This window comes from Stegostoma tigrinum, chromosome 45, assembly GCF_030684315.1.
Source record: "Stegostoma tigrinum isolate sSteTig4 chromosome 45, sSteTig4.hap1, whole genome shotgun sequence".
In the NCBI taxonomy this organism is placed as follows: Eukaryota; Metazoa; Chordata; class Chondrichthyes; order Orectolobiformes; family Stegostomatidae; genus Stegostoma; species Stegostoma tigrinum.
Genome location: NC_081398.1, coordinates 12,063,112 through 12,079,418, shown reverse-complemented (window position 1 = coordinate 12,079,418; position 16,307 = coordinate 12,063,112). Strand labels below are relative to the sequence as shown.

The following is a 16,307-nucleotide window of genomic DNA, read 5'->3' as shown; positions in this document are numbered from 1 at the left end:
AGAGAGAGAGAGAGAGAGAGAGAGAGAGAGAAGATCAGAGAGAGAGTGGTCAATCAGAGAGAGAGAGATAGAGAAGGTCACCATGGGGAGAGGTAGAAGAGACAGAAGGCCAGACACAGGAAAGACAGAAGTTCTAGCAGCGGGTGAAACACAGCGAAGATTAAACACAGTGAGACAGAGAGAAGAAGGTCAGACAAGAGGAGAAAGGAAAACCAGAAGGTCAAACACAAGAAGCCAGAGAAGGTCAAACACGAGGTTAGAGAGAGAAAGGTTAAACACCAAGAGGGAAGGAAAGACAGGTCAAAGAAAGGGAGAAAGTGAGACGGAACGTAAATTATGGAAAGCAAGAGATCAAAGATGGGGAGAGACATAGAGACAGTGAAACCCAGAGAGAGTGAGAGAGACAGAAAGCCAAACATGAGAAACAGAAGGTCAAAGAAGGGGAGAGAGATAGAGAGGCCAAACAAGAGGATAAAGAGAGGCAGAAGGTCAAATATGGGGGAGAAAGGTAGAGAGACCAAACAGGAGGAGAAAGAGAGACAGAAGGTCAAAGAAAGAGTGGGAGGGAGGGAGAGAGACAGAGAGAAAGAGAGAGAGAGAGAGAAGGGGAGTGAGAATGTCAAAGACAGGAAGCAAGATAGGAGGCCAAACACTGAGAGAAAGAGAGTGGAGGTCATATGTGGGGAGAGAGGGAGGATGAAAGTCAACCACGAGAGAGGGAGACAGCGAGAAGGGTAGGGGAGAAAGAGAGAATGCCAAACAGTAGGAAGAGAGAGTAAATGTCAAACCGATCTGAGAAATACCATTCACAGATTGGACTGAAAAGAGAATCTGCAGTAGCACTAGACGCTGAACTTATCGAAATGTTAGTGGAAGGGAAATGGGTAGACATGTGGAGAAGAAACATTTTGAAGGGATATTGGGGGAGTGGGTGGAATTGAAAAGATCTTTCAAAGGGCAGGAGAGGCATGCTGGGCTGAATGGCCCCCTCCTGTGCTGGAAGCTCCTCTGATAATCCAATAAACTAATAGCGAGCAGGTACAAGTGCCACATGGTGAACTGTTAGTCAGATGGACTGTTACTCACCAACAACGCCAAGGAAATGGTCATTGTAAAAGCACAACCACTCATTCCAGCCAATCCCAGCAGGTGCAGGGTCCTACGTCCCATTCTCTCCACCAGGAATAACTGCCGAGCAGGAAAATAGGGAGACAGCTTCAGTTCAAATCCTGTAAATTGTTCCAGACTCAGACCAGGAGAAAAGTCACTGTGTTGAGGGTGGGGGCAGGGGGAGAATGATCAGGAACAGGAAACTGAAATAATATTTCCTCCCTCTGTCCCAGGGTCACTGTGCAGTACACTGTTCCCATCAAACATTCCCAGCACAGAGACAGCACGACATTAGATACAGAGTAAAGCACTCTCTACACTTTTAAAATAGAAGAAAAGCTCTCTCTACCCTATTCCCATTAAACTCTCCCAGCATGGAACATAGAACATTACAGCACAGTACAGGCCCTTCGGCCCTCGATGTTGTGCCGACCTGTCATACCGATCTCAAGCCCATCTAACCTACACTATTCCATGTACGTCCATATGCTCATCCAATGACGACTTAAATGTACCTAAAGTTGGCAAATCTACTACCGTTGCAGGCAAAGCATTCCATTTCCTTACTACTCTCTGAGTAAAGAAACTACCTCTGACATCTGTCCTATATCTTTCACCCCTCAATTTAAAGCTATGCCCCCTCGTGCTCGCCGTCACCGTCCTAGGAAAAAGGCTCTCCCTATCCAACCCTATCTAACCCTCTGATTATTTTATATGTTTCAATTAAGTCACCTCTCAATCTTCTTCTCTCTAACGAAAACAGCCTCAAGTCCCTCAGCCTTTCCTCGTAACACCTTCCCTTCATACCAGGCAACATCCTAGTAAATCTCCTCTGCACCCTTTCCAAAGCTTCCACATTCTTCTTATAATGCGGTGACCAGGACTGTACACAATACTCCAAGTGCGGCCGCTCCAGAGTTTTGTACAGCTTCACCATAACCTCTTGGTTCCAGAGCTCGATCCCTCTATTAATAAAAGCTAAAACACTGTCTGCCTTCTTAACAGCCCTGTCAACCTGGGTGGCAACTTTCAAGGATCTGTGTACATGGACACCGAGATCTCTCTGCTCATCTACACTACTAAGAATCTTACCATTTGCCCAGTACTTTGCCTTCTGGTTACTCCTACCAAAGTGCATCACTTCACACTTGTCTGCATTAAACTCCATTTGCCACCTCTCAGCCCAGCTCTGCAGCATATCTATGTCTCTCTGCAACCTACAGCATCCTTCGTCACTATCCACAACTCCACCGACCTTAGTGTCGTCTGCAAATTTACTAACCCATCCTTCTACGCCCTCATCCAGGTCATTTATAAAAATGACAAACAGCAGTGGACCCAACACCAACCCTTGTGGTACACCACTAGTAACTGGTCTCCAGGATGAACATTTCCCATCAATTACCACTCTCCGTCTTCTTTCAGCAAGCCAATTTCCGATCCAAACTGCTATATCTCCCACAATTCCATTCCTCCGCATTTTGTATAATAGCCTACTGTGGGGAACCTTATCGAACGCCTTGCTGAAATCCATATACACCACATCAACCGGTTTACTCTCATCTACCTGTTTGGTCACCTTCTCAAAGAACTCAATAAGGTTTGTGAGGCACGACCTTCCCTTCACAAAGCAAACAACATATCATTAGATACAGAGTAAAGCACTCTGTAAACTTTTAAAATGGAAGTAAAGCTCCCTCTATCCCCATCCAACACTCTCAGCAAGGTAACATGGTGGCTCAGTGGATAGCATTTCTGCCCCACAGCAGTAGGGACACGGATTGGATGCTAGCACTGGTGGCTATCTGTATGAAGTTTGCACGTTCTCCTGGGTGCTCCAGGTTCCTTGCACAGTCCAGAGATGTGCAGGTTAGGTGGATTCGCCGTGCTGTCCAGGGATGTGCAGGTTTGGTCGTGGTAAATGCTGGGTTACAGGAAAAGTATGAGGGGGCTTGGTCTGTGTGGGAGGATCGGTGCAGATTTGATGGGCTGAATAACACCCCTTTTGCACCATAAGGATTACACAATTCAATATCCCTGCTGTCCTAATCTCCAAACCATTATTAATCCAGGAGCTCATGAGCACATTGCAGTCTGGGTGACCTTGCTGTGTGAGAGATGACCAGCTATGGTCACTACGTTTTACCCTGTGGCAGAAAGTGCTTTGTCAGTGGAAAGCCTTTGGGTTTGTGCTGCTAGGGACCATAGGGAGGCAAGTCTTGGAGAGAAGACAGGTCTCTCCTCCCTCACACACCCTGTCTCTGGACTGAATGGAACGTCATTTCAGAAAGCCCCACATTGGAGCTAACGTTGGCCACCAGTGTGTGCACTCCACAGAGTCAGTAGCTTCTCGTATACTCACAGAGACGACAGTGAAGGCAGTGTTGACGATCCCAACACCAATAGTGATATAGACTGGCTGCTGGATGCCCATACCAATGAAGATGCTGGTTGAGTAATAAAAGACCTAGTGGGTGGGGGACAGAGAGAGAGAGAGAGAGAGAGAGAGAGAGACATTAACCGTTTTCTCAAAATCGTTTGGTGATTCGAAGAAAAGAAGATGATTTGAAAGAGGAGCAGGAGAAGGCCGTTCAGCCCTTCGATAATGACATGGTTAACCAGATTCTGGCCTTGACTCCACCAGATATCCCTCAATCTGCTTGTCACCCAAAAGATCCGTCAATCTCAACCTTGAGTTCATTCATTGTGTTCTCGCTGGATGGTCAATCCAGAGACCCAGGTAGCATTCTGGGGACCCGGGTTCAAATTCTGCTGTGGCAGATGGAGGAATTTGAATTCAATAAATATCTAAGAATCTAAGGATGACCGTGAATCCTTTGCTGATTGTCAGAAAAACCCATCTAGTTCTCCAATGTCCTTCAGGGAAAGAAACTGCCATCCTTACCTGGTTCTGGCCTATATGTGACTCCAGACCCACAGCAATGTAGTTGACTCTTAACTGCCCTCTGGGCCATTAGGGATGGGCAATAAATGCTGCCTGGCCAGCGATGCCCTCATCCCATGAATGATTAAAGGAAAAAAAAAGTCCCAGCTTCTCTGGGCAAGAGTGTTGCCAATGGCCAACGACCCTCTGACACACAGCATTTATCTTTACCTCTGGCCAAAATTATTTGCAAACTGTGCCCCCTAATTCTAGATTTCGCCTACAAGTTGCCCACCCAGCCACTCGCCTTCCTGCCTTGGAAGTATATCACCATTCCTTCAGGGTCGCTCGGTCAACATCCTGGAAATCTCTGCCTAATAGCATCATGGGTCAACTGACAGCAATTCCAGTAGGCAGCTTCTGAAGGGGCAATTCGGGACGGACAATAAAGGTGGTGATGCCCACTTCCCATTCATTAACAACAAATAGAATTGGCCCCAAGAGGGGAAACCTCTTCTCAGGGTCCAGCCCGTCGCATCCGCTCAGGAGCTTATATTTCTCAATAATATCATTTCTCATACTCTGTCATTTATTGCTGAAGGAGTAGTGTATAAAAGTAGAGATGTATTGCTGCCGTTGTACAAGGCATTAGTGAGACTGTACCTGGAGTATTGTGTACAGTTTTGATCTCCTGCTTGAGGAGGAATGTGGATGCACTGGAGGAAGTGCAGAGGAGGTTCACTAGATTGATTCCAGAGATGAGGAGTTTGTCTTATGAGGAGAGATTGAGCAGTTTAGGCCTATCCTCCCAGCAGTTCAGAAGAGTGTGAGGGGATATAATTGAGGTGCATGTGATGCTAAAGGGGCATCGGGAAAGTAGATGTAGAGAGGGTGTTTCCTCTTGTATGGCAGTCTTGAAAGGGGGTATGGGACACTGCTTTAGGATAAGGGCTGGCAGATTTAAAATGGAAATGATGAGGAATTGCTTCCCTCAAAAGTTTGTGGATCTGTGGGATCACTACCTCAGTGTGTGGTGGATGCTGGGACATTAAATAAGTCTGATGAGGATATGGACAGGTTTTTATTTGTTGGCAATAGGTTAATGGGTTACGGGGAATAAGCAGGAAAGTGGAGTTGAGGCTGAGATGATTGTATTACATGGCAGAGTAGGCTTGGGAGGGGGATTCTGAATGGCCTCCTCCTGTTCCTAGTTACTATGTTCTTATATTCCATCAATCTTCCAAACTCCAATGGGTACTGGGGCAAACAGCTCAAACCTCCCTCACAACATAAAGCCCCACATCAGTGGAAACAGGTAAATGAACCTTCTCTGAACTGCATTGTAAGTATATTCCTCCTTTATAAAGAGACCAAAACAGTGCACAGTACTTCAGGTGCAATCTCACTAATGCCCTGTATAATTCCCAACTTTTGCACTTCATTCCTCATTGCAATGGTGGCCAGTTTGCTTTCCAAGTTTTGCGCTACACCTACACAGTAACTTTTTGCAATTCATTCCCAGAACCGCCCGTTCTCCCTGTGGAAAAGCATCACTCAGCTTCTCCCCATCCAAAGCTAATGCTGCTTTACAACTCTGCCCAAAGCACATGGGCATCCTCACACATTCCTCCATTATGCTTCCATCTGCCACCTTTTCAACCACTCGCCGAACACGTTCCTCTGGGAGATCCTTTGCCGTGGTTTTTCGCAATGACAGAAAGCTGTAAGCCTGAAGTTTTGCTTACCACGAACATGGGATCTATTGTTCTCACGGGGTTGAGGGAAGAGAGGGCCGTGCTTCATATGAGCATGTTTCTTGTAAACAAATTTCCAAAATAAATCAGCTGTTATCTCTATTCCTATCTGATTCGGTCAATCTGAGGATCCCAAGCATGAAGTGTACAGATCAGACCTGGTCAATGCAGGTTTAAAACATTGCAGGAGCCTTTGGAAAACTGGTGAATCCATGCAGCTCTGATCCCAGGACATCTTTGGTGATGGTTGGGTTCCTTTTGAAACTGATAAAGTGGATGTGAGTGTGTAAAATGTTGGTAAATGTGTCAGAATTGCCCTACAAGAGGAAACACCCTCTCTACATCTACTTTCTCGATGCCCCTTTAGCATCACATGCACCTCAATTATATCCCCTCACACTCTTCTGAACTGCTGGGAGGATAGGCCTAAACTGCTCAATCTCTCCTCATAAGACAAACTCCTCATCTCTGGAATCAATCTAGTGAACCTCCTCTGCACTTCAAACAGAGGTGTTCAAAATAAAAACCACTATGAAACTGTCAAATTATTTACAAGTCCTGCTCTTTGAATATTTGAAAGATGAATGTTGAAAAACACTCTTTGTGGAGCACGTACGCTCGGTTCGTGACAAACGACTGCACCTCCCAGTCACGAACTACTTCAACTCCCCCTCCCATTCCTCAGACGACATGTCCATCTTGGGCCTCTCCCAGTGCCACAACGATGCCACCCAAAGGCTGCAGGAACAGCAACTCATATTCCGCTTGGGATCCCTGCGGACCAATGGTCTCAATGTGGACCTCACAAGCTTCAAAATCTCCCCTTCCCCCACCGCATCCCAAAACCAGCCCAGCTCGTCACTGCCTTCTTGACCTGTCTGTCTTCGTTCAACTGACCAACCCCCATTCCAACTCCCTATGTACACTCACTTTACTGGTTCCACCCCCACCTCCTTGACCTGTCTGACTTCTCTTCACCTACCTGCTCCTCTATCCAAATTCCATCATCACCTCCACCTCTCTCCATTTATTATTGAGTCCCCTTCCCCTCCCCCATTTCTGAAGAAGGGTCCAGACCCGAAACATCAGCTGTCCTGCTCATTTGATGCTGCCTGGCCTGCTGTGTTCCTCCAGCTCCATACTGTGTTATCTCTGACTCCAGCATCTGCAGGTCTTACTGTCTCTCAGGGTTTGTTTTCAACCTGTAAGGAACAGAGTTCCAGATGGTAGCTTCTAGAGCATGCAAGTGAACCACACCAAAGCCAGTGACAATCCTAAAGTGGATGCAACATGATACTGTGTCGATTTAACATCTCTACATTGTAGTGTTTCATTTTCAGTGCAAATATGATGCTCAGTGTATAGTATACTATATGCATAGAGCCCATCCAAAATGGATAACAGATGAATTGGTGAATTCGATGTAGGAATAAATGCTGGACAGCGAGTTGGAACTAAGTTCTCAAAGTGGCTGGATGGAGCCATGGATGGGCACAGGGCCCTAGGTAGGCACAGAAGTTAGGAGAGGCCATGGCATACCCTCCCTATCTCTGTAAAATCCTCCAGCCCCTACACCCCCTCCCTGTCTCTGTAACCCCCTCCAGCCCCTACACCCCCTCCCTGTCTCTGTAACCCCCTCTAGCCCCTACAAGCCCTCCCTATCTCTGTAACCCCCTACAGCCCTTACACAACCTCCCTATCTCTGTAACCTCCTCCAGTCCCTCCACCCCCTCCCTATCTCTGTAACCCCTCCAGACCCTACACCCCTTCCCTATCTCTGTCACCCCCTACATCCCCTCCCTATCTCCATGTAAACTCCTCCAGCCCCTACACCCCCTCCCTATCTCTGTAACCTCCTCCAGCCCCTACAATCCCTCCCTATCTCTGTAACACCCTCCAGCCCCCACACCCCCTCCCTATCTCTGTCAACCCCACCAACTCATACACCCCTGGCCTATCTCTGTAACCCCCTCCAGCCCCTACACACCCTCCCTATCTCTGTAACCCCCTCCAGCCCCTAAACACCCTCCCTATCTCTGTCAACCCCTCCAACCCCTACACCCCCTCCCTATCTCTGTAACCTCCTCCAGCCCCTACACCCCTCCCTATCTCTGTAACCCCCTCCAGCCCCTACACCACCTCCCTATCTCTGTCACCCCCTCCAGCCCTGACACCCCCTGCCTATCTCTGTAACACCCTCCAGCCCCCACACCACCTCCCTGTCTCTGTAAACCCCCCCAGCCCCTACACCCCCTCTCTATACCTGTTACCTCCTCCAGCCCCTACACGCCCTCCCTTTCTCTGTACCCCCTCCAGCCCCTACACCCCCTCCCTATCCCTGTAACCTCCTCCAGCCCCTACACCCCCTTCCTATCCCTGTAACCTCATCCAGCCCCTACACCCCCTCCCTATCTCTGTAACCCTCTCCAACCCTGAAACCCCCTCCCAATCTCTGTAATCCCTCCAGCCCCTACACCCCCTCGCTCTCTCTGTACCCTCCCCCAGCCCCCACACCCCCTCCCTATCTCTGTAACCCCCTCCAGCCCCTTCACCCGCTCCCTATCTCCGTCACCCCTTCCAACCCCTAGACCCCCTCCCTTTTTCTCTGTAACCCCCTCCACCCCCTATAGACCCTTCCTATCTCTGTAACCTCCTCCATTCCCTACACCCCCTCCCTGTCTCTGTAACCCCCTCGAGCCCCTACACTCCCTCTCTATCTCTGTTACCTCCTCCAGCCCCTACACCCCTCCCTATCTCTCTGTACACCCCTCCCCCCTACATCCCCTCCCTATCTCTGAAACCTCCTCCAGTCTCTACACCTCCTCCCTGTCTCTGTAACCCCCTCCAGCCCCTACACCCCCTCCCTATCTCTGAAACCTCAATTCCCTACACCCCCTCCATGTCTCTGTAACCCCCTCCAGCCCCTACACCCCCTCCCTATCTCTGAAACCTCCTCAATTCCCTACACCCCCTCCCTGTCTCTGTAACCCCCTCCAGCCTCTACACCCCCTCCCTATCTCTGTAACCTCCTCCAGCCCCTACACCCTCTCCCTATCTCTGCAACCCCCTCCAGCCCCTACACCACCTCCCGATCTCTGTAACCCTCTCCAGCCCCTACACACCTTCCCTATCTCTGTCACCCCCTCCAACCCCTACAACCCCTCCCTATCTCTGTAACCCCCTCCATTCCCTACACCACCTCCATCTCTGTAAAGCCCTCCAGCGCCTACGCCCCAGTCTATCTCTGTTATCTCCTCCAGCCCCTAAACACCCTCCCTATCTCTGTCAACCCCTCCAACCCCTACACCCCCTCCCTATCTCTGTAACCTCCTCCAGCCCCTACACCCCTCCCTATCTCTGTAACCCCCTCCAGCCCCTACACCCCCTCCCTATCTCTGTCACCCCCTCCAGCCGCTACACCCCCTCCCTATCTCTGTTACCCCCTCCAGCCCCTACACCCCCTCCCTATCTCTGTCACCCCCTCCAGCCCCTACACCCCCTCCCTATCTGTGTAATCCCCTCCAGCCCCTACACCCCCTCCCTATATCTGGCACCCCCTCCAGCCCCTACACCCCCTCCCTGTCTCTGTAACCCCCTCCAGCCCCTACACCCTCTCCCTATCCCTGTAACCCCCACCAGCCCCTACACCCCCTCCTTATCTCTGTAAACCCCTCCAGCCCCTACACCCCCTCCCTATCTCTGTAACCTCCTCTATAGCCTACACACCTCCCTCTGTCTGTTACCTCCTCCAGCCCCAAAACCGCTCCTTACCTCTGTAACATTCTCCATCCCCTAAACCCCTCCCTATCGCTGCTACCTCCTCCAGACCCGTCCACCCTCTTCATATCTCTCTTCCCTCCTCCACCCACTATTTCTCTCCCTAACTTGAGAACCTCCTCCAGCCTTTATACCTGCACCCACTGGCCCTGTAACCTTCTCCAGCCCTTATACCCCCACCCCGTAGCTCTGTAAACTTCTCCAGCCCTTACACGACTTGCTGACTCTGTTCTATCATTCAACCTTCTACACCACCTCCCTATCACTGTTGCCTCCTACAGACCCGACACCCATCATTATCTTGGTGAGCTCCAATTGCCCCGACACCCACTCCCTCTCACTGTAACCACCTCCAGCCCTGACACACCCTCCCTCTCACTGTAACCACCTCCAGCCCCTATACCCCCTCCCTCTCACTGTAACCACCTCCAGACCGTGCACCCCCTCCCTCTCGCTGTAACTTCCTCCAGCCCTGACACCTCCTCCCTTTCTCTGTAACCCCCTCCAGCCGCTACACCCCCTCCCTATCTCTGTAACTTCCTCCAGCCGCTACACCCCCTCCCTATCTCTGTAACCTCCCCCAGCCCCACACCTGCTCCCTATCTCTGTAACCTCCTCCAGCCCTACATCCCCTCCCTATCTCTGAAACCCCCTACAGCCCCCTACACCCCCTCCCTATCTCTGTAGCCTCCTCCAGACCCTACACCCCCTCCCTATCTCTGTAACCCCCTCCAGCCCGACACCCCCTCCCTCTCTCTGTAAGCCCCTCCAGCCCCTACAACCCGTCCCTATCTCTGTAGCCTCCTACAGCCCCTGCACTACCTCCCCATCTTGGTCACCTCCTCCGGCACCTATATCTCTCTCTAACTTTATAACCTCCTCCAGCCCCCTACACCCCTCCAGAATTCTGCAACCCCCTCCATCCCCTAAAGTGCTCCCTATCCCTGTAACCTCCTCTTACCACCTTCACCCCTCTCTTTATCTGTAGCATCCTCCATCCCCTACACCCCTCCCGAACTCCATCCTTGTCTTTGTAACCTCCTCCATCCCCCTACGTACCTCCCAATATCTGTAACCTCCTCCATCCAGGCTCCCGCACTCCTCCAGGCTCCCTGCCTCCCCCAGGATTCCTCTCTCTCCCAGGCTCCCAGTGTTCCCCAGGCTCCCAGCCTCGCCCAGGATCCCTCTCTCCCCCAGGCTCCTCTCTCTCCCCTAGGCTCCCTGCCCCACCCCAGGCTCCCTCTCTCGCTGAGGGTCCCTGTCTCCCCCAGGATCCCTGCCTCCCCCGGCCTCGTTCTGTCGCCCGGGCTCCCTCTCTCCCTGAGGCTCCCTCTCTTCCCCAGGCTCCCTGCCTCTCACCTGAAGACAAAGCGTAGAGGATCCCTGATTGGCCAAGTGTTGGGTCACTGAACCATACACGACGGGGCGTTCAATTGCTTTTGGGTCTCGCCCCTGTTGTCATGGTAACGAAGTCAAGCCAAGTCCCAACCACAACACAGTTGGGGCTATGAGACAGGAAATTGCAGTGTTTGGTGCCAACCTTTGCCAGGCTGGGGTGGTCATACTTACAGCATTGATCCCAGACAGCTGCTGGGAGAGCTGAAGGACGATTGCGATGAAGATGGGTTGGCGATACGACGCCATCTTGAAGAGCTGAGCGATGGTTACTTTGGGCTCCATGTCCATTTTCCTCTTTTCTTCCTTCATCTCCATCAGTGACTTTGTAACATCCCACCTCCCCGTCAACATCCTCAAACCTGCAGGGGAGGGACGGGGTTGAAAGGAAGGAAAATGTTTCGTCGTCTCCCGTTTAATCCCCCAACTCTCCTTAGATGGTTGGGCATATTTAGTGGATCTCAAACGCTCTTGAATCGGAGGGAACTGGGTTTGAGTCCCACTCTGGAGATTTCGTCATCAGGCATCAGTCCAACACATTCCTGAGCGAGGGCTGGAGAGTCCCAGGGGACCATCCTTCAGCTGAGATGGACTTAAGTTCGACAGTCACTCCTGAAAGAGTAGCGCTCGGGTCCCACCCCCGATATTTATCCCTCAACCAACACCCTTCAAAAACCGTTGCTGCTGGTGGGATCTTGCTGTGTGTGAATGGCCGCTACATTTCCTTTTTTCCAATGGTGACTATGCTACAAAAAATATGCCATCGGCTGGGAAATTTTTTCTTTTGTTCATTCACATTGTGCAGGTAGGCCCAGGATTTATTGCCCATCCTTGATTGGCCCGAAAGCAGTTAAGAGCCAACTGCGTCGCTATGGACTTCCAGGGGAGATGCTAACGACATGCAAGCCTCTCACACATCACGCTAAACCGGGCTGGCGAAGGGGAAGCAGGGAAAGAGGCCTCCTGGGAGGCTGTGGACTACTCACAATGTTTGGCCTTGCCCTCTTCTTTGCGGATGATGTAGAGGTAGCGTGGGCTCTCGGGGCACAGCGGCAGGAGTGTGGCCTGTAGGACAGCGGGGAACACCGTCACAGCGAGGAGCAGAGGCCAAAGTTCGTTGGTCCCCATGATGACGTCCAGGCCAAAGATCTAAGCAAGACACACACAAAGGGAGACTTGTCCGTGAGAGGCTTCAAGCCAGGCCTGCAAGTAGGCCCGCATCCATGACAATGTAACTTCTAGTCTCTTGCGCTCTCTCCCTTTATCTGAATGCATTCATTTCAAATCACCCGCCTGGTGTTACGTAAATGTGTGTCCCATGTTGGAGACATGTGAGCCGCATGCTTTGTACATGGGTATCCCATAGAAAATAGGAGCAGGAGTAGGCCACTCAGCCCTGTGAATATGCTCCCCCATTTAATACGATCATTGCTGATTGTCCAACTCGGTACATAGAACATTACAGCACAGTACAGGCCCTTCGGCCCTCGATGTTGTGCCGACCTGTCATACCGATCTCAAGCCCATCTAACCTACACTACTCCACGTACGTCCATATGCTCATCCAATGACGACTTAAATGTACCTAAAGTTGGCAAATCTACTACCGTGGCAGGCAAAGCGTTCCATTTCCTTACTACTCTCTGAATAAAGAAACTACCTCTGACATCTGTCCTATATCTTTCATCCCTCAATTTAAAGTTATGCCCCCTCGTGCTCGCCGTCACCGTCCTAGGAAAAAGGCTCTCCCTATCCACCCTATCTAACCCTCTGATTATTTTATATGTTTCAATTAAGTCACCTCTCAACCTTCTTCTCTCTAATGAAAACAGCCTTAAGTCCCTCAGCCTTTCCTCATAAGACCTTCCCTCCATACCAGGCAACATCCTAGTAAATCTCCTCTGCATCCTTTCCAAAGCTTCCATGTCCTTCTTATACTGCGACGACCAGAACTGTATGCAATACTCCAAGTGCGGCCGCACCAGAGTTTTGTACAGCTTCACCATAACCTCTTGGTTCCGGAACTCGATCCCTCTATTAATAAAAGCTAAAACACTGTCTGCCTTCTTAACAGCCCTGTCAACCAGGGTGGCAACTTTCAAGGATCTGTGTACATGGACACCGAGATCTCTCTGCTCATCTACACGACTAAGAATCTTACCATTAGCCCAGTACTTTGCCTTCCGGTTACTCCTATCAAAGTGCATCACCTCACACTTGTCTGCATTAAACTCCATTTGCCACCTCTCAGCCCAGCTCTGCAACTTATCTATGTACCTTGTTCTCCCTTCGATCTCTTTATCCCTAAGAACTAAACTATATCTAATTCCTTCTCACAAACATTAAATGGTTTGATCTCATTCCTTTTCTGTAGGAGAGAATTCCACAGGCTAATCACGCTCGCTCCTTATCTCAGTACTAAATGGACTATCCTATGGTCTTAGGCCCTAGGCTGGACTCCCCAGTCATTGGGAACCCCTTTCCTGCATTTTCCCATGTCTCATCCTGTTAGAACATGACAGCTTTCTGTGACGTCCCCCCCACATTCTCCGACACAGCAGTTAATATAGACCTAATGGATCCAGCCTCATCATCGCACTTCAGTCCTGCCATCCCAGGAATCAGTCTGGTGTGCCATGTTCCCTGTACACATAATTCCCCTGCTCAGCCCCCAGTGTTCACCGCAAACAAATGTACAGGACACTGGGAAAACTCAACAGGCCCGGCAGTGCCTTTGGAGAGAGAAACAAAGTGAAGGTTTTGAGTCCAGCATGAATCCTCTGCCGGAGTTGCTAAATGTTTTATTTTTATAGCTTTGAGAGAGGTAGTGGAAGATGATGCTTACAGATGGTAGAAAGGCCCATTGTCAAAATCACTCAAATCTAAACGGGCTGTTAACAAAAATCTCCTTTACACAGGAGAGACCAAATTCGGACTGAGTGCCCACTTTGTGGGTCACCTCGGCTCTGCCTGGACCATCGACCCTGAATTCCCAGTTACTTGCCATTTCAATAAGCCACTTTTCTCCCATGTTAACGCAGCCACCCTGGGCCTGCAGCAGGGATCCAGCAAAGGACGACACAAGCTCGAGGAACAACACTTCCGCTTCAGATTACGGAAGGTCTCGGATCAGGAGGAGGCCATTCAGCTATTCGAGCCTGCTCCGCCAAACCACTATACAATCATAGGTGATCTCAACTCGCACTCAATTACACTCTCCTGCCTTTGATCTGTCACCCTACAACCTGTAACCCATTAACAAAACTGTCTCCTTCTTAAATTTACTCCAAGTCCAAGCATCACAGTATGGCCTCTGGTATTGTAATAGAAAGGGCCAAAAGGCTAAACAATACCTCTACATCTACTTTCTCAATCCCGTTTAGCATCCTATGGACCTCAATTAGATCTCATCTCGTTATTCTGGACTCCAGGGACGAGAGGTCTGTAAACACACAATCCCAAACTCAGGGAGCTCTGTTAACATTCAATCCCAAACTCAGGGAGCTCCATAAACACTCAATCCTAAACTCAGGGAGCTCTGTAAACATTCAATCCCAAACTCAGGGAGCTCCGTAAATCCTCAATCCCAAACCCAGGGAGCTCCGTGAATCCTCAATCCCAAACTCAGGGAGCTCTGTAAACATGCAATCCCAAACTCAGAACACTCCGAAAACATTCAATCCCAAATTCAGTTTGTCAGACAAACCCCCTCGTCTCCAGAATTAATCCAGTCAACATTCTTCTGTTCTATCTCCAACGTAGTTACATGTTTCATGGCCATTTTGCTTTAATTGCTGTTAATCTTTTACAGCCTTTCAAGTTTGGTTGTGTATTCCACAACATGAGCGTCTGAACATGGACATCTGTCTGCAGTTTTTTCCCCTACATTCTCCCCGCACCACTGCCCTGTCATGTATCATTTTCTCTCAATGGAGAGGAGGCATTGTCCAGACATGAATTTTCCATCTCCATTTCTCACCCACCCTTCGCCTTTTGCGCTGGGCCTCCACACCATCCATTCCCCTCTTCCGCCTTTGTTAGAAATCATTTACCAGCTGATTGGTTTTTTTTTGGTTCTGACTAAGTCAGCAACAGATGCAAAACATTGGAGTCCATTTCTCTCTCCATGGGCCCTGTTGAGTTTCGCTGGCATGCTCTGTGTTGGTGTCTGATTTCCATCATCTGCTGGATTTTGGCCTCTTCCGCATGCTCCCCATGCCTTACTTGAGCAACCAGGATGCCCGACACAATGGCCAGTTGGTGTAACGTTCCCAGTGTGCCTCGTAGTCTCGTGGGTGAGATCTCTCCCACGTACATTGGAACCAAACCAGAGGAAATACCTGCCAGATACAAGAACCTTGTAATTAACAAGATTCGTCAATCACAAAACTGCGCAGGGAGCGGAAGCGAGAGGCGCCGAGGTCGACTAAACAAGGAAATTGACGCAATCTCACCACAATAGGCTCCAATCACGAACCGCCCCAGGATTAACATCTCGTAGGATTGGCAGTACTGCGATAAGCCCATAAGAATACCTCCAATCACCGCCAGAAGGTTGTTCACCAGCATGGCCTTCTTCCTGAACCAAAACGCAATGGGTTACTGACAGTGATTCATTGCTCATTGGCTGCAAAGGACATGCAGGCTCCGGCCTGTGTTTCACTGCAGAGCTCCCTGAGTTTGGGATTGAGGATTTACGGAGTATCCTGAGTTGGGGATTGAGGATTTACAGAGCTCCCTGAGTTTGGGATTGAGTGTTTACAGAGCTCCCTGAGTTTGGGATTGAGGGTTTAAGGAGCTCCCTGGGTTTGGGTTTGAGTGTTCACGGAGCTCCCTGAGTTTGGGATTGAGTGTTTACGGAGCTCCCCAAGTTTGGGATTGAGGGTTTACGGAGCTCCCTGAGTTTGGGATTGAGTGTTTACAGCGCTCCCCAAGTTTGGGATTGAGGGTTTACGGAGCTCCCTGAGTTTGGGATTGAGGGTTTACGGAGCACCCTGAGTTCGGGATTGATTATTTAAAGTGCTCCCCGAGTTTGGGATTGAGTGTTTACGGAGCTCCCTGAGTTTGGGATTGAGTGTTTACAGCGCTCCCTGAGTTCGGGGTTGAGGATTTACAGAGCTCCCTGATTTTGGGATTGAGGATTTACACAGCTCCCTGAGTTTGGGATTGAGGATTTACGGAGTACCCTCAGTTTGGGATTGAGGATTTACAGAGCTCCCGGAGTTTGGGATTGAGTGTTTTCGGAGTTTCCTGAGTTTGGGATTGAGGATTTACAGATCTCTCTGAGTTTGGGATTGAGTTTTTGTAGCACTCCCCGAGTTGGGGTTCGAGGTGAAGAGGCTCTGTTCTAAGGCCTTCAACTACGGCTATTGGATTTCCCTCCTGTG

General features: G+C 49.9%; 1 protein-coding gene across 4 annotated transcripts in view; it reads right to left on the bottom strand.

Annotated features, from left to right (window-relative positions):
* LOC125448679 (solute carrier family 2, facilitated glucose transporter member 4-like) overlaps positions 1-16,307 on the bottom strand; it is a 42,762-nt gene that overhangs the window by 8,722 nt on the left and 17,733 nt on the right. For all 4 annotated transcript variants that reach the window (XM_059642585.1, XM_059642586.1, XM_059642588.1 and 1 more), the window contains 6 exons: positions 15,375-15,499; positions 15,145-15,260; positions 11,907-12,069; positions 11,095-11,282; positions 3,473-3,577; positions 1,087-1,188 (listed from right to left, as the gene is read on the bottom strand). In XM_059642585.1, coding sequence (XP_059498568.1) covers positions 1,087-1,188; positions 3,473-3,577; positions 11,095-11,282; positions 11,907-12,069; positions 15,145-15,260; positions 15,375-15,499 — 799 coding nt within the window. The remainder of the gene's footprint in view (positions 1-1,086; positions 1,189-3,472; positions 3,578-11,094; positions 11,283-11,906; positions 12,070-15,144; positions 15,261-15,374; positions 15,500-16,307) is intronic.